Raw genomic sequence first — 16,428 nt, 5'->3', positions numbered from 1 at the left:
ACGTGGTACTTTCCTAATATAAACTTCAATGTGACTTGGTATATTTATAATATACCAGACGTTTACATTTTATAATCTTTTCTTTACGTCACTCTTATGTCACTTGGGCTAAATTCGGCATAAGAATGATTAAATGAAATTTAATAATGTTTGACAAAGAAACAGTCGTGACTATACCGCGTTTGTTACAACCGCGCTTGCTGATCGCTGGCTTTTCTAGCAGAAACCAAGCAGCATTGCCGCTGCAGACCGCGTGAACCCTGTGCTGGGGAAAGCCGAAGCAAGGTTGTGAATCAAATACTAGAAAATGCATAAATATACACAATTGTCCTTCCTGAATGTTCCAGCTAAGATGACATTAAACACAAAAAGGACACAATCAAATATCACCAGAATAAATTCCATCCTGGATATTTTAAAACGGACACTAATCAGCACCACGCTTACAAAACAAGCTTCTTCAACAAGACACAAACAAAACACGTGAGTTAGACCGCAATGTGGCAACAGCGTCTACGTAAACGCCTTACTTCTGCCTTCCATTCGCTCCTCGCTGCCCAGCAGACGATATTTTTCTAGTTTCTCATTGGCTCCGAAACAGTCTAGCGATTGCTAGCGCGGGAAACGGGACAGGTTCTAACAAACACGGTATAAGCTGGTGTTCGAACTCAGAATCCTTGTTAACGAGGTCGTCATTGTGCGGTGTTACTAAAGTGGTTAAAATAATTAGTTTTTAAAAAGTAATTAATTTTAGTGCTATGTGTGTTGTTATTCATAAAACTTCACTGTTTACACATTTTTGTTGTTGATGGTCCGTCCTATTCAATAATTTAATCAACTCAATCAACAATCTTTGAAACCATGTAATCAGTCCACTAAAATTATCCACAAATTTTTCATGTTTTGTCATTTTGCCTCTAGCCTTACCTCCACACCCTTTTAATCGAAAGTCTGAACAAACCTTTGATTCCACTAATGATGAATGTGTAAGAATTAGATTACGGATAATTTGATTTTTGTTTTTTAGAATCGCTTTTCTGCCACTTTTGGCTAATCGCGACGATGAGGATGAGTAATGATATGATGACATTGCTGAAGGGACACTCCATGCCCAGGAAGGGATTCGAATCCGTGACCCTGCATGAATAACAATGACATTATTGAACACTTTACGGAGGAAGATGTAGTAAAACATGTTGCTCCACTGGATAATGACTGGATCTCAATCTCCATGCGTCATCTTCCTCAGAACGGTGAGTTTCGCATTCTTTCAAAGGGAATAATTATGTGACAATTCTTCAGGATTAATTGAATTCCTGTTTTTTTTTTGTATTGGTTATCTAGTGTTCAAGCAGCGGAAAGCAGGTTTCGTCGGATTTGACGTCATTAGATTTTTATACACAGGGTTTAATGTACGTTCCGTAGTAAAATATAGATGTAGTTGTTCTTCGAAATCGCAAAAATAAAACCGTTCCAAGATAGCACTTGCAATGTTTCAATATGAGTTTTGCGAGAAGCTTGTTTGCTTTGAGATCTGTTGAGACATTAGTATTTGATTTGTAGAAATAGTTAATTGGGTACACATAGTTTGTCTTTCGCTTATTATCTGTACTGTTTTAAAAATAAATTGTTATTTTGAAGAACCGCCGTATGTGATTCTCTGGGTAGGAAATAGTCCCTGTTTAATATGCATTTAGTGTACGTACAAGCAAGTATCTTTACGACGTGGGTATATCCTGGTCTTAATGTGTCTGTTGATAAGAAATGTGCGATCTGTGATTCTGTTTTAATGGGCGAAACAAGTGTAATTAATGGCAATAATGTTCGCTCTGCTTCATGACAACGCGACTCCACACACGGCCCACAAACAGACCTGCAAAAAACTGAATATAGCAACACAGATGTAATTTTCGGCGTCTGGCCATGTTCAATATTTTGTTTGTGCTTAGAGTTGGAAGAATATTCTGGACTTAGTGAATTTTGGTTTTGTTTCGAAAGGATAGATTTGGTCCGTAAATTACGTCGCAGTAGTCTAGTATAGGAACGATCAGTTATTGCAGTAGTGTCTCATTTTAATCTCTGTTTCTGTACATTCTTTAAAACTGTAGATGGATCTTAGCACATATGAAAGTCCCAGTTAATGTGTTAATCGAAAATGACGCGTAGATTTTTTGCATCTGATGAATAAGGGATTATAGCAGGCCCGTAGCTAGAATTGATCTCCATGGGGGCTCACGGGTTATAAGGGGGGCTTTGTAAACCAAGTTCATTTTTCAAAATTTTAAGCTATGAAATGAAGGTAAATTATGAGTGTCGGCGGTCATTAAGTTAATGTAAAACATAAAATTTAGAAATACCATGCAAATACTATAATTTATTTCTATATCTTCTAAAACATCTATTGAAGTGTTAATTTGACTGCTGCTCCATATTATTTTTGATGATACAGATATTTATATCATACCAGTACAAATGTACAATATTCACTTCAATCATAGTGCCTACCGTACCCCGGCAGAAACAATACTCTCCCTCGTTCCCAAAACTTTGGATCTGTTGACATTTGACGCAGCTATAGAAGGAATGTGGATGACGACGTTAAAGTCACAGATATCTGTCAAACGAGAGGCTCAAACAGGGGGCAGACTTCTGCTCACAAACAAGATGAACAAATGCAATAGCTGCTGTTCATGTTCTGTGAGTTTATCCCTCGCAAAGTTGTGAACGAAATAATATATGCTGTCTACATTTTCACTGTCCATCTCAAAGAAATTAGAATACAAAATAGTTTTACCTAATGTCAAGGGGGGCTGGCGCCAGTGCCAGGTAAGCTCCCCCACCTGGCCTCTGCCAGGCTACGGGTCTGGATCATAGCATATATGTTTTGCCCGTTGCATATTGGTGACCTGGAAAAAAAACAAAATTCTGTTCATGGCAACCATGAAGAGCATAATGACCTGCCCAAAAGAGCAATTACATTTTTCCTCCGCTGCTCGTCATCTGAAGATTCTCCGTCCGTGAAGAACCATCAGCCAAACTCGCCTCGGCATCACGAGAACTTCCTGGTGCATCCATCCGGCGGGGCCATTGTCTCGCCTTCGGAGACTCCGACGGTGAAAGTCGCCGCCTCGCTGCCGCCCCTCCCTGGAAGTCGAGGGCCTGCCTCAGTGTGACTGATTGTGCCGCGCCGTCGACATGTGCCTCAGTGTGTTCTCTTTCAGGCTGTCCTGTGTTCTGTTCCTGGTGGCGGCCACTCCCGCAGGATACGCTGAGAAGGTAGGTGGTTCATTATTCGATTTGGTTATTTCACTTCGCTTTTCTGCCGATTAAGGTAATCGCGAAGAAATTCAAGATCATAAAATCAATAATTGTTGATCTAACACAATAACATTTTCACCATACCTACACTATGCTGGTCTCCGAATAATCATTGGTCCATTTTCTGGTATGATATACCTATATGTAAAAGAAAAATAGTTACAAATAAATAATAAAGAACAAAGATAAACAGGGGAATTCGGCAAATATTTCGCGTAACTGACGTTCCGGTATAATTTAAGACAGCGGAACATACCACATATCTCCGAATGTATGCGGGTGGAGGAGGGCATCTCTTGCGGTTCCCCACTTTATTTTTTCTCAATCGCAAAGATGAGGATGAATGATGAAACCCATGAAGGGGCACTCACAAACACCCATGCCCAGGCCGCGATTCGAACCCGGGACCTCTGATAATGTAGCGCGCGGTGAACGCATTGGTTTATTTTACTTCGCTTTTCTGCCTCTTTTGGCTAATCGCGAAGATTGGGATGAGTGATGATATGATGAAATTGATCAAGGGACACTCACAATAAACACCCATGCCCAGGCAGGGAATCGAAGTCGGGACGCCTGCAGCGCGCTGTTCTAACCCTTCCGCCACGGGGGTAGGTAGTTATAGAATGAAATAATGAAGTGAAAATACCATTTTATGTGAATCAATGTAAATTCACTAAAGTGAAAATTATAGGCCCCGTCTATATTCTATACCTCAGGCCCTTTCTAGAAGGCTTGTGTCCCTAGTTCGATTTCGGTAGCTGCAATCCACTGGCGTTGCATTTGTTGACGTCAATCTCTTTTCAGATGTAAGATCTCTGTACAGAAACTAAAAAATTACTGGAATCCTGGGCGGAATTTTTATAGAATGTGAATGGGGGTGAAGTGGGTCAATCTTCTCGCCCAAAAGTCTTTTTAATTCCCTTTTGACTACAGCATTACATGCAGCATCTGTATGTACAGTCAAGAGAAATGCCATTGTAAGACTTAGAGCCAACCTTGCATCGTGTATTGCAGTGGTTCTCAAACCTTTTCCTCATTGTACCCTTTAGTCGTAACTAAGCGTCTATTGTATCCCCACCGAATAGTGAATTTTGGGTTGTTGTTTTTTTGGCTGCTTTATTGGTGGGGTGTTTATTATATGTGGAGGCGTCTATCTCTCTCTATGTTTGATTCTATCAGCAGAAGTAATCTCTATCAAAGTATTTTGATTTTGCTCTTTTGCAAATTTGTGGTTTTGTTTTTTCTGTAGATATTTATTTGATGTGATTTCATTTGATATGAAAATTTAGATTATTATTCAATATATATGCAAATGTCTTGTGTAGTAGTTCCTCCATTCATATTGGGGGTTAGGCGTAGAGCTGACAACTCTGCACTGTAAAAAGCCATGTCAAGAATCAGCAATATAAGGCCATGGATGTTCCCAAGGTAAAATATTCCGGAGGTAAAATAGTCCCCCGTTCGGATCTCCGGGTGGGGACTACTTTGGGAGGTCCCTGGACTAAGGATAAGATCTACGTTAGGAATAAGAAAAATATTAAATTAGGCACCTGGAATGTTCTGAGCCTTTACCGGCCTGGGGCATTTCAGTGTACAGTTAATGAGATAGTCAAGTATAAATTAGATGTAGTAGCTGTCCAGGAAGTTAGGTGGCCAGGAGAAGGGAATTGTAAAACTAAAAATTATACTTTTTTCTATGGTGGTACTGAAAATCATAATTTTGGAACAGGCTTTTTCATAAATAATAGAATTATCTCGGCTCTTAAAACAATAGAATTTATTAATGATAGGATATCATATGCAGTTTTACAGGGTAGGTGGTGTAAAATTATTTTAATAAACATACATGCACCAACGGAAGATAAAGATGATAATACTAAAGATGATAAATTTTCTCAGTATGATATGAAAATTCTGTTAGGTGACTGTAATGCACAGATTGGCAAAGAAGAGACATTTAAACCCACGATTGGTAAAGAAAGTCTTCATGAATTAAGTAATGATAATGGTATAAGATTGATTACTTTTGCAACCTCAAAGAATTTAATTGTGAAAAGTACCACTTTTAAACATAAAGATATCCATAAATATACCTGGTCTTCTCCAGATGGTAAAACTCATAATCAGATAGATCATATTTTCATTGATAAGAGAAGGCATACTAGTATAATTGACGTTCGTACACATAGAGGTGCTGACTGTGCCAATGACCATTATTTAGTAATTGCTAAATTAAGAGAAAGACTCTCAGTGATAAATCATAAGCAACAAAATCTAAAAGTTCTAAAATTTGATACAGGAAAGTTTACTGATGAAAGAATTAAGAAAGATTACCAAATTAAACTGTCAAATAGATTTGATGTTTTGCAGGATTTAAATGATGATGAAAATATAAATGAAACAGACGTAAATAAGAATTGGGAGCACATACGTAATGCAATAGAATCAGCAGCTAAAGAAAGTATAGGATACCATAAACCGAGAAAAAGTAAGCCATGGTTTGATAATGAATGTCATAATCTAATAGAAATAAGAAATCAGGCTAGACTTAGGTGGTTAAATAACTCTGATGATACAAATCTAAACAATTATAATAGAATAAAGCGAGAAGTTAACCGCACGTTTAGAAGTAAAAAAAGAGATTACTTGAAATGCAAAATTAACGAAATTGAAACAAACAGCAAAAATAAAAATATCAGAGATTTATATAAAGGTGTAAATGAGTTTAGAAAGGGGTGGCAACCTAAAGTAAACTTGATAAAAGATAAAGACGGTGATTTTCTAGCTGACCCAAGCGATATTCTAAATAGATGGAAGAACTACTTTAATGACCTTTTAAATGTCCATGTAGGAGATAAATCAGAAGTGAATGAAGTACACACAGCAGAACCTTTAGTCCCAGAACCTAACTTGACTGAAGTTAAAGATGCTATTAAAAGGCTAAAGAATAACAAAGCACCTGGCAATGATTTAATACCAGCTGAGTTAATTAAATATGGTGGAAATTCATTAATTTGTCAAATTCATAAATTAATTTGTTTAATATGGAATAAAGAAGAAATCCCTCAACAGTGGAAAGAATCCATAATTGTTCCTGTGTTTAAAAAAGGTGATAAAATGAACTGCAATAATTACCGTGGAATTTCTCTACTCTCAACAACATATAAAATATTATCTAACATTCTTTTAACAAGACTAACCCCATATGCTAATGAAATTATAGGTGATTATCAATGTGGATTTAAACGCAACAGATCAACTACAGATCAAATTTTTCACATCAGACAGACACTTGAAAAAAAGTGGGAATATAATCAAAATGTCCATCAGCTATTCATTGATTTCAAAAAAGCATATGATTCGGTCAAAAGAGATAAATTATATAATATATTAGTAGAGTTTGGAATACCTAAGAAGCTTGTTAGTATGATAAAAATATGCACCAGTGAAACAGAAAGTAAAATTCGTGTGGGTATTAATATGTCTGACAAATTTACAATTCATGATGGGTTAAAACAAGGAGATGCATTATCTCCATTGCTCTTTAATTTTGCCTTAGAATTTGCTGTTAGGAAGGTAAACGAAACTAAAGAAGGACTAAAATTAAATGGTGTGACTCAGTTGTTAGCATATGCAGATGATGTAGACTTACTGGGGGATGATGTGAATACAATTAAGAATAATGCTAAAATATTTTTCAAAACTGCTAAAGAGATAGGTTTGGAAGTTAACAAAGAGAAAACTAAATATATGCTTACAGGCCGAAACCAAGTGTTAGGTAATAATCAAAATCTAATTATTGATAACAACTCGTTTGAAACAGTTTCCAAATTCAAATACTTAGGAGTAATATTAACAAATGAAAATTATATTAAAGAGGAAATAAAAAGTAGGCTTAATTCAGGAAATGCACGTTACTTCTCTCTTCATAAACTTTTGTCTTCTCGTTTAATATCTAAGAATCTAAAAGTTAAAATATACAAAACCGTAATTTTGCCTGTAGTATTATATGGGTGTGAAACTTGGTCCCTTACATTGAAAGAGGAACATAAATTGAGAGTATTTGAAAATAGGATCCTTAGGAAAATATTTGGACCTAAAAGGGATGAGGAGACAGGTGAGTGGAGAAGGTTACATAATTTAGAACTACATAATTTGTATTCATGTCCAGACATTATTAGAATAATTAAATCAAGAAGACTTAGGTGGGCAGGCCATGTGGCACGAATGGGAGAGGAAAGAGGAGTTTTCAGGATTCTTGTTGGGAAACCTGATGGTAAGAGACCAGTAGGAAGGCCAAGACGAAGATGGAGGGACAACGTCGAGATGGACCTAAGGGAAATCGGTAGGGATGGAAAAGAGTATATAGATCTTGCTCAAGATAGGGACAGATGGAAGGCCTGTGTTGCTGCAGCCATGAACCTTCGGGTTTAAGAAGGCTAGAGAGTTAGTTAGTTAGGAGGCGTCTATCTGCAATAGAGCAAAATGACATTCGGACTGTATGTGGAAAGATGGTAAACAAAAAAACATTAGATTCCTACGTTTACTATTTTATTTGGGGTTACAAAAATAAAAATGTGAAAGTCATGTATGCCATGAAGTGCTTAACTTTAATTTTCATATATTTTTCCACATTTATTGAAAAAAGTAAAGAAGAAGAATAAGTTTGTAAACGAACTGTCAAGCACCATTTTAGACTTTTCATTGTAAATACTCAGAGTTTCTAGTAAGAAGGATATGCCGACACAGTTTCTTGATGTCTGGTTGTGCACTTGAAACTTTCAAGCGGAGATTCGGCTCCAAATTTAGTCTATTATAGACTTCGAACGAGTATTTTATTTCAAAACATGTGAAACAAAGATAAGAGTGTCAGTGACAAAATCAGCCTTATTCTCCTGTTGAGTGTTAAAGCTATGGAATCTGCAATACGCACCTGTAGGAAAAATTTGTCGTATGGGTGTTCTCGACATTTCTCTGCCGAGCTGATCGCGTACCCCTTCAAGTAAGTAGTTCATATGCCCCTGAGGGTACGGGTACCACAGTTTGAGAACTACTGCATTGCATTATGAATTTTACTCTTACCATACTTGTCTGCTGAAACAGAATATACAGCATATTGTAGCAACTTTACTGTGTTTTAATGAATCCATAACACCTGCAATTTTATTTCGATTTCCCATTTTCACCTGCAGCGAAGAACTGAGAAAATAATACGAATTAGTGAAAAATTAATGAACGGCACATGTAAATAAATAAATTGATTGGATATGCTTGTGTAGTGTACAGGTCGTCTCCGATAGGGGTGGGTCTCGCGCTATAAGAGGCCTTGTGCTTCCGAAATATTTATATAATATTATTAAATATATTATTCGCATTCGTTTCTTGTTCAAATGTGATCGAATTAGAACACAAGAAAGAAAATCTATTATCAGCGATAGAGCTCAATTTAAAACAAGCTTAGGCACTATATAATAAAGGAATTGCTAGCTGCAAGCCTGCTTTGTTCGACGACGATTTCCTGCCATAAACTATTGTCCAAGAGAGTGCGGGACCTAAGGTCTAAGGCGATTCTTTGTTTTGGGGCCGAGACCCCAAATTTGAGGTTGATTTGAGTGATTTTTGGTACCGACAGATTGATTCATTTATTGATTTGGTTCATTTTACTTCGCTTTTCTTCCATCTGAATGATGTCATGATGGAATTGATGAAGGGACACTCACAATGAAAAACCAGGTCCAGTCCGCGATTCGAACCCGGGACCCCTGGCGTCGTAGCATTGGCTCCGTATAAGTCTAGCTCGTTTTGACTACGAGTTGATTCGGAATCAGGACTCAAGTAGATGATCCACATGTAGCAAATCTTTGGAACTGATTGGTTCGAGTTTTGGATTCTAACAACTAACTACTTCTGTGCGATTTGGGGAAGAAGGTCACTGAACTTTGATCGCAGGTTAAGTCCTCATGGAACAAAAAAGTCCAATGTTACTCAACCTTGTACTTACTCCTAACCTTTAACATTTTTTGCGCGGAAACAATTGACTGACTGGCATATTTTCCAAAGCCGGCCAACTTCTGTTGAACGATTTGTACTATGTTTTTACCTATACCATCTAAAAATATAAGTTATACTAAGACTTCACGTAGCCAATGATGACGAAACATATCATTATGCACTTGCAATACCACAATGGTTATTTCTTCAGTGTTTGAGGTAACAATTGACTTGTGACTGAATAATGGTAACTGTAGCTAGTTATTATTTATTTTAATGCTAAGTATGCTTTTAATATTTTATTATAGGTTACGATCGTATTGGCTACAGTTTTGGTTATATTTTGGCGTGTTCGATTGACAAGCATTCTGACGATGTACTGGCCACATTGAATTAGGAACATTCGTCAATGCGCTGGTAGAGTTGGATGTGCACAATGATATCGATTTTGATTTAAATTTTGATTTTTATTATTTAGCGTCGCTTTTCTGCTGATTTTGGCTAATGGCGACAATGAGGATGAGGGATATGATGAAATTGATGAACTGACACACGGAACAATAACGCCAATGCCGGGATTCGTACCCTGGACCACTGGCGTCGTAGCGCTCTATGGTAACCACTCCTCCACGGAGAGCGGTTGCAGAATGTATCGAAATAGTCTACGAGATATTACTCATTGGAGGGGGGTGAAACGGGTGGGTTAATGAGATTTTGAAGATACTTTTATTAATTTTGCGTACCGCTAATTTTTATTTAGTCATTGCCATGGTTTACTTAACAATACGTCATATATAACTACTATAAAAGTTAGTAGATCTACGCACTTGATATCGCCACCACAGTTAATTAAATTATTACAATCCATGCCAGTATAATAATAGCTTTTATTCTGTGCAAAAAAACAACAAAAAAAACATGCTAATGGAGATGACTCGAATCAGTTCACATTACCGGAATCAGAATTCTACTTATTTGAGAATCAAATGCTGATATACTTTGGGAAATCTATCTGAGAATATCACAGTAACTCGAAGACAAGAACTCACATTCCAGTACGAACTTGACTACCTAGTTTTCAGCAGTCACAGAAAACCTGACAGATCGTTAACGAATAGAGAAAACTTTCAGCCTGTAACGCTCTATGTTCAACATTAAGATAGTGCTGCCACCTTTTGGCCGCTCTGTAACTTCTGTACGCTATTTTCGGAATGAAATTTCTTTATTTTATCTGATTACAGACTATGGCTGATCTGTGCATACACGCAAAACTCGGAATTCCGAGTATGTTCTTCGACCGAAGAAGCAAAAGAGGGCATCAAGCTTTTAAAAAATGAAAATAGAACCAAAAAATATATGGGATGGAGAAATTTACACTTGGCAGAGGTAAGGAAAGGAGGATAACAAAAAATTTTTAAAAAATGACGATTTTTTTCTTCATTGTTAGCTAAGAAAGTAAAATTCTAATTATTTTATTTCTGAGATGTCAGTTGCGCTTTTTAAATATTTTGTAAATTTTACTTAGAATAAATAATATGTAATAATAATATGTAATACATATATATCTGGAGCGGGCGAACGAAAACAAGTACGTCTCTGCGCAAGAAGTGACGCGCGAGGGCTCCACTAATGAACACATGAGAGGAACGGTATTACATGGAAAGGGGAGGGGAGATACTGCAGTTACCAGCCTTCGAGCAGCGTGTACTGCTTCGCTCTGACACTAGATTCTCTCCGGTTCTCTGACGCTATGAGCAGCCTTGCTCCACAGACAGATGGGACAGAGTATAGTATTATAACGATGTAATTTTTTGAAGTACAGTTGAATAATATTAAATTACAATTTTTTCTACTGACAACATAGTGCACACGGTATTTTTTTTAAAAAAATATTATCCTTAACCATTGGCGTACGCAGAGGGGAGCCTGATGGGGCTACAGCTCCTCCAGAAAATGTTAAGATAATAAAAATTTTCAAATGGAAACAGTAAACAACTCGGGGAGAAACAAGTGTTAACTGAATCTCCGTCTTAAAATTATCCCGATTACAACGCAGTTATGTTTCACAATTCCTGCACCTTCCGAAAAAAATCGACGACAGTGTCCTTAACCTCTTGTTTTCTTCTTTTATAGACTTATATTCTCCTGGAATTTTCTGTTTCCCAAAGTAAAGTAAGAACTTTAAAGATGTGCTTTAAACATTAAGATATAACTGAAATATTCTTAAATATGCTGAACGTTTTTTTTAAATCAGAAATGCACATAACGAATCCATAGGTAAGATATATATTTTTTTTAAAATCAGTTTTCCTTGTTTCTCATTTCAAAATTTGTAGGATGCAAATATCACAAGCCATGGCATAAGAAGAAAATATCGAAGGGCGCTCATAAAATGTTAGTGCGGGCAGGCGCCAACTGCAATCCTGTCTAGTAGCTCTAGTAGCTGGCAGCTCTTGGGTCAGTTTGTTCTACAGTTTCTTGTCCTCCCGGCCCCTGTGGCGGAGTGGTTATCAGATCGCGCTACGACGCCAGGGGTCCCGGGTTCGAATCCTGTCCTGGGCATGGATATTTGTGAGTGTCCATTCATGAATTTCATCATATCATCACCCATCCCCATCTTCGTAAATTATCCAAAAGTGGCACAAAAGGCGAAGTAAAATAAAGCAAATCATATCATATCATAGTTTCTTGCCCTGGGCGAAAGTGTAAGAATTCTCCCGAAACCGGATCCAATGTTGCCATACTCTAAGGAAACTAACAGACATTTTTCTAATTTTTTTACGTTCCTTCGGCTTTTAGTCAATATACAAATGACCCTTCCCTTAGCTCAGAACAACACTTAATTACCTTATTCTGAGACCACTTAAGACATAACTATAGCCAGTATGATAACATATCTTCGGCATCTACACTAATACCAGAATTCTCTAATTTATAATCAAACTCTGCTGCTACTAATAGGTCTTTTTTTGTCTCAAAATATCAATATCTCTGTATGCAAACTGAAAATCTACAGGTTTTTTTACTCGTACACATTTTCTTGTTCAACAAGTCCATTTTTTTTCAGCTCATATTCGTCTTTAACGACACACAAGAAATTGTGCAGACGTAATGCTATCGTGAAAGGCAGCTGTCTTTATCCTGGTATTGTTTTGTCACGTTTTGGTTTATTTTCATTTGTTTAGATTTTTTAGAACACTAATTTACTGTTTTACTATTATTTATTTTCGGTTTAAAAGGGCTTCTGCTCCACTGGAAATGTCTATATATAAAAAATAACCACTTTGCGTCATCTACTGGCATAACAAGACATGACGTCATGACCCATGTCGAACTGCTAAGTTACGCGTAGGTGTGACAAAGTATAGTTTGCTAAAGTTTTTCATTAAAGGTGAATAAATGTTTCACGTGACGTAATTCTTTGACGGGTTCACTTTGAATTTTCGTAATTAGATATACCAGGTTTAATATAATTTAATGTTAACTTTGAGATGTTTATCAGCAACGAAAGAACAGTCCTTTTGTGCATCATATACGAAATATCTAAAAGTAACTTCCAGTTACTTTTTCAAGCAAGGGTAACTGAAACAAAGTTGCGTTTCAAAAATAGTATGTCCTAACCAAGAGTCGAACCCGGAACTTTTCTGAATTGATAATAATAACAACATTACACTTAATATATCTCTTATTACAAACAACCTAAATTCATCTAGCTGCAATAGTTCACGAGATATGAGCAATGATACATTTTTACTCAGACCTCCGTGGCGGAGTGATATGTGTAACGCACTATGATGTCGGAGGCCTCAAGTTCGAACCCTCATCAGGCATTGAGCTTGTCCAATTGCCAGTTCATGACTCATCCTCATCTTCGCGATTAACCAAAGAGGCGGAAAAGCGACGTAACTGAAAATAGACATTGAAAACAGAAATAGCCGGATCGATCTAGTCTGTAAACCAACATTTCGTACCAAAGTTTTCCTTTGCAATACATTGTATGTTTACATTTCACGTAGGTCATCAGGCACAGACACTCATAAACCTCTTTTTAAATGAGAAGCCTTGGCTACTCATTAATTAATTGCTTGTTTCCGTGCAAAAAGCAATCACTTCATAATGACTAAAGCGCCAGCTTTGAATCTACCGTGAGACGACAAACATGCCGAGTACACTCAGCAAGGAGAATACTGCTGTGAAATTTCCTCAGAATTTTCCCAAGACGGTTTAGTTTGCGGGGTAGAAAAACCGTAACATGTTGCTTAATGCATGATTTAACCCTTTCTCGGAAAACACAGATGTGAACGATGTTTTTACATGTAACGGAAGTTCGCTACAGTGAATTGCATGTGTTCTAAACTCTTTACCGACCTGCATAAACGTTTATAGTGTACTGTCAGTCCGCCGCGTAATAATATTTTCGAGGAAATTACCTTTGCTACAGCATGTTTATGTTTTCGTGTGGAGACTTGCATACTCAGAAAGACACGTAACATAATAATAAAGAGGTCCCGGATTCGAAAGCCGATGGAGACATTGGTTCGGACCTCATTTTAGACAATCTCGATTAGCATAGCTGTGCATAAAGTGAAGCTAAGAAACAAAGCTCAAAGTAACATAGTTCATACAGATTTTTTTGAAGTTTTCTAACTTTCAAATTGAAAGATAAGCTAACATAGTGCCTTGCCGAGGATTCGAACCTAGAACCTTTCTTGTTTTGCGTTACGTTACCCACTCTGCCATAGATGTCAGTTACAATTTGTGTAGAAACTTCAATTCATCCCATGTTCAAAAGTTCATGTCAAATATTACTCAATATTTATCTGTGTACGTTACGATATCAAATACAGATGTCAGGCATTTCTGATTCTCTAATTTTGCTCTAATAGTTTTTGTCTCTTGAATTCAGACAACAAATTAACTTCTCCTATTAAAATTTTCTGTTTCACCAATTTCAGTAATTTGTTTTGTTCCATAAATGGTAAAAAGTTATTTTATGGTAATAGTTTCAGCACAATATCACTGTATATCATATTTGAAAGTCACATTTTATGTAGCCCTATGGAGCAGCGTATATGAATAAAAATTTCGATCTTTATGCACCAGTGAAACAGAAAATAAAATTCGTGTGGATATTAATATGTCTGACAAATCTACAACTCATGATGGGTTAAAACAAGGAGATGCATTATCTCCATTGCTCTTTAATTTTGCCTTAGAATATGCTGTTAGGAAGGTAAAAGAAACTAACGAAGGACTAAATTAAACGGTGTGACTCAGCTGTTAGCATATGCAGATGATGTAGACTTACTTTGGGATGATGTAAATATAATTAAGAATAATGCTAAAAAAATTTCAAAAGAGAAAACTAAATATATGCTTACAGGCCGAAACCAAGTGTTAGGTAATAATCAAAATCTAATTATTGATAACAACTCGTTTGAACCAGTTTCCAAATTCAAATACTTAGGAGTAATATTAACAAAGGAAAATTATATTAAAGAGGAAATAAAAAGCAGGCTTAATCCAGGAAATGCATGTTACTTTTGTCTTCTCGTTTAATATCTAAGGAACAAAAAGTTAAAATATACAAAACAGTAATTTTGCCTGTAATATTATATGGATGCGAAACTTGGTCCCTTACACCGAAAGAGGAACATAAGTTAAGAGTATTTGAAAATAAAATCCTTATAAAAATATTTGTACCTAAAAGAGATGAGGAGACAGGTGAGTGGAGAAGGTTACATAATTTAGCAGTACATAATTTGTATTCATGTCCAGATATTATTAGCATGATTAAATGAAGAAAACTTAGGTGGGCAGGCCATGTGGCAATAATGGGAGAGGAAAGAAGAGTTTACAGGATTCTTGTTGGGAAACCTGATGGTAAGAGACCAGTAGCAAGACCAAGACGAAGATGGAGAGATAATGTTGAGATGGACCTAAAGGAAATTGGTAGGGATGGAAAAGAGTATATAGATCTTGCTCAGGATAGGGAAAGATGGAAGGCCTGTGTTGTTGCAGTCATGAACCTTCGGGTTCAAGAAGGCTAGAGAGTTCTATGCAGCAGCGTAATTAATTGTGTTAATGACGTATAAGTTTGAGGATTACCTTAAATTAATTTTATGCACCGATAAGTAGGCTAATCGGGAATTGACCTATAGTTTAAAGTGTCATCCGAAGCAGTATGTACCGTCACCGCGTATCGAACTCAGAGTCCTTGATTACAAGGAGATGACAATATCACTACTCACTACGTTATCGGTAAGGCCCTATTTATTTAAAATGGCACACAGGTTAACAAGGAGAATATCAAAGGCGACACGCGGAATAGTGTGAGTCAAGTTCATTTTGTAAAATACATTATTTGAAAGACAATAAAAAAGAATGTAAATTTACTCCATGTATGAGGCAATTTTACTACAACATTTAAATATTATAATGAATGTGAACTTATTACTGGCTACATTAAAAGCAGGACAGAAAACACTGGATTGCACTCCAGAAAGGATACGTGTTACATTTCCGTTTCTTTAAACACCCAAGCAATACTGAATACAAATCTTTCTTTGCAAATTCGCAAGGAAATGTCTCTGCGTATAAGTTTTCACGCATGAAAGTTTTCTCGTAATCCAGACAAAATAATCGCTGGTCGAAGTGCAAATGACACAGAAACTACAAGGACGAGTAAAAATGCAATTGAAATGTGAAAACAAGGAATGTCCGAAAGGGAGTCTCACTTATAGCACAACAACATTGAACACTGACGTCAGCGCGGAATGTCTTCATCATTAAGTTAGGTCTGTTAGGCTTAATTCTCTTAGCATAAATGCACTGCAGTTTTCAGGGCTTGGCCAAAAAAAGCATTATTTGTGTTAAGAGTCCTAAGTTAATATGCCTATTCTAACAACGAGAACATTTATCGTGACGTCAGTAGACGACGGTGTTAAATACGGTGTGCGATAAGTGAGGCCCGTGTCAAAGTACAGTTTGGGAAGATTTGAGTCCACATAAAAGTTAATCTGTATTGGACATAAAGCTAGATCCCAAATACAGAAATGTTCCTCCGTGGAGAATCGAACCCGGAACCCCTTGATTGCACGACTAGTGCAACGGAATAAC

The 16,428-nt window shown here is 36.8% G+C and overlaps 1 protein-coding gene across 1 annotated transcript in view; it reads left to right on the top strand.

The window, feature by feature from the left end:
- Positions 1–3,178: 3,178 nt before the first annotated feature.
- Positions 3,179–16,428, top strand: part of LOC145989056 (uncharacterized) — a 158,405-nt gene continuing 145,155 nt past the window's right edge. Inside the window, exon 1 of the mRNA XM_083124354.1 lies at positions 3,179–3,276. Coding sequence (XP_082980480.1) covers positions 3,196–3,276 — 81 coding nt within the window. The 5' untranslated portion in view covers positions 3,179–3,195. The remainder of the gene's footprint in view (positions 3,277–16,428) is intronic.

Source organism: Lepisma saccharinum, chromosome 6, assembly GCF_977018435.1.
Source record: "Lepisma saccharinum chromosome 6, izLepSacc3.1, whole genome shotgun sequence".
In the NCBI taxonomy this organism is placed as follows: Eukaryota; Metazoa; Arthropoda; class Insecta; order Zygentoma; family Lepismatidae; genus Lepisma; species Lepisma saccharinum.
This window is presented reverse-complemented; position numbering and strand designations above follow the sequence as displayed.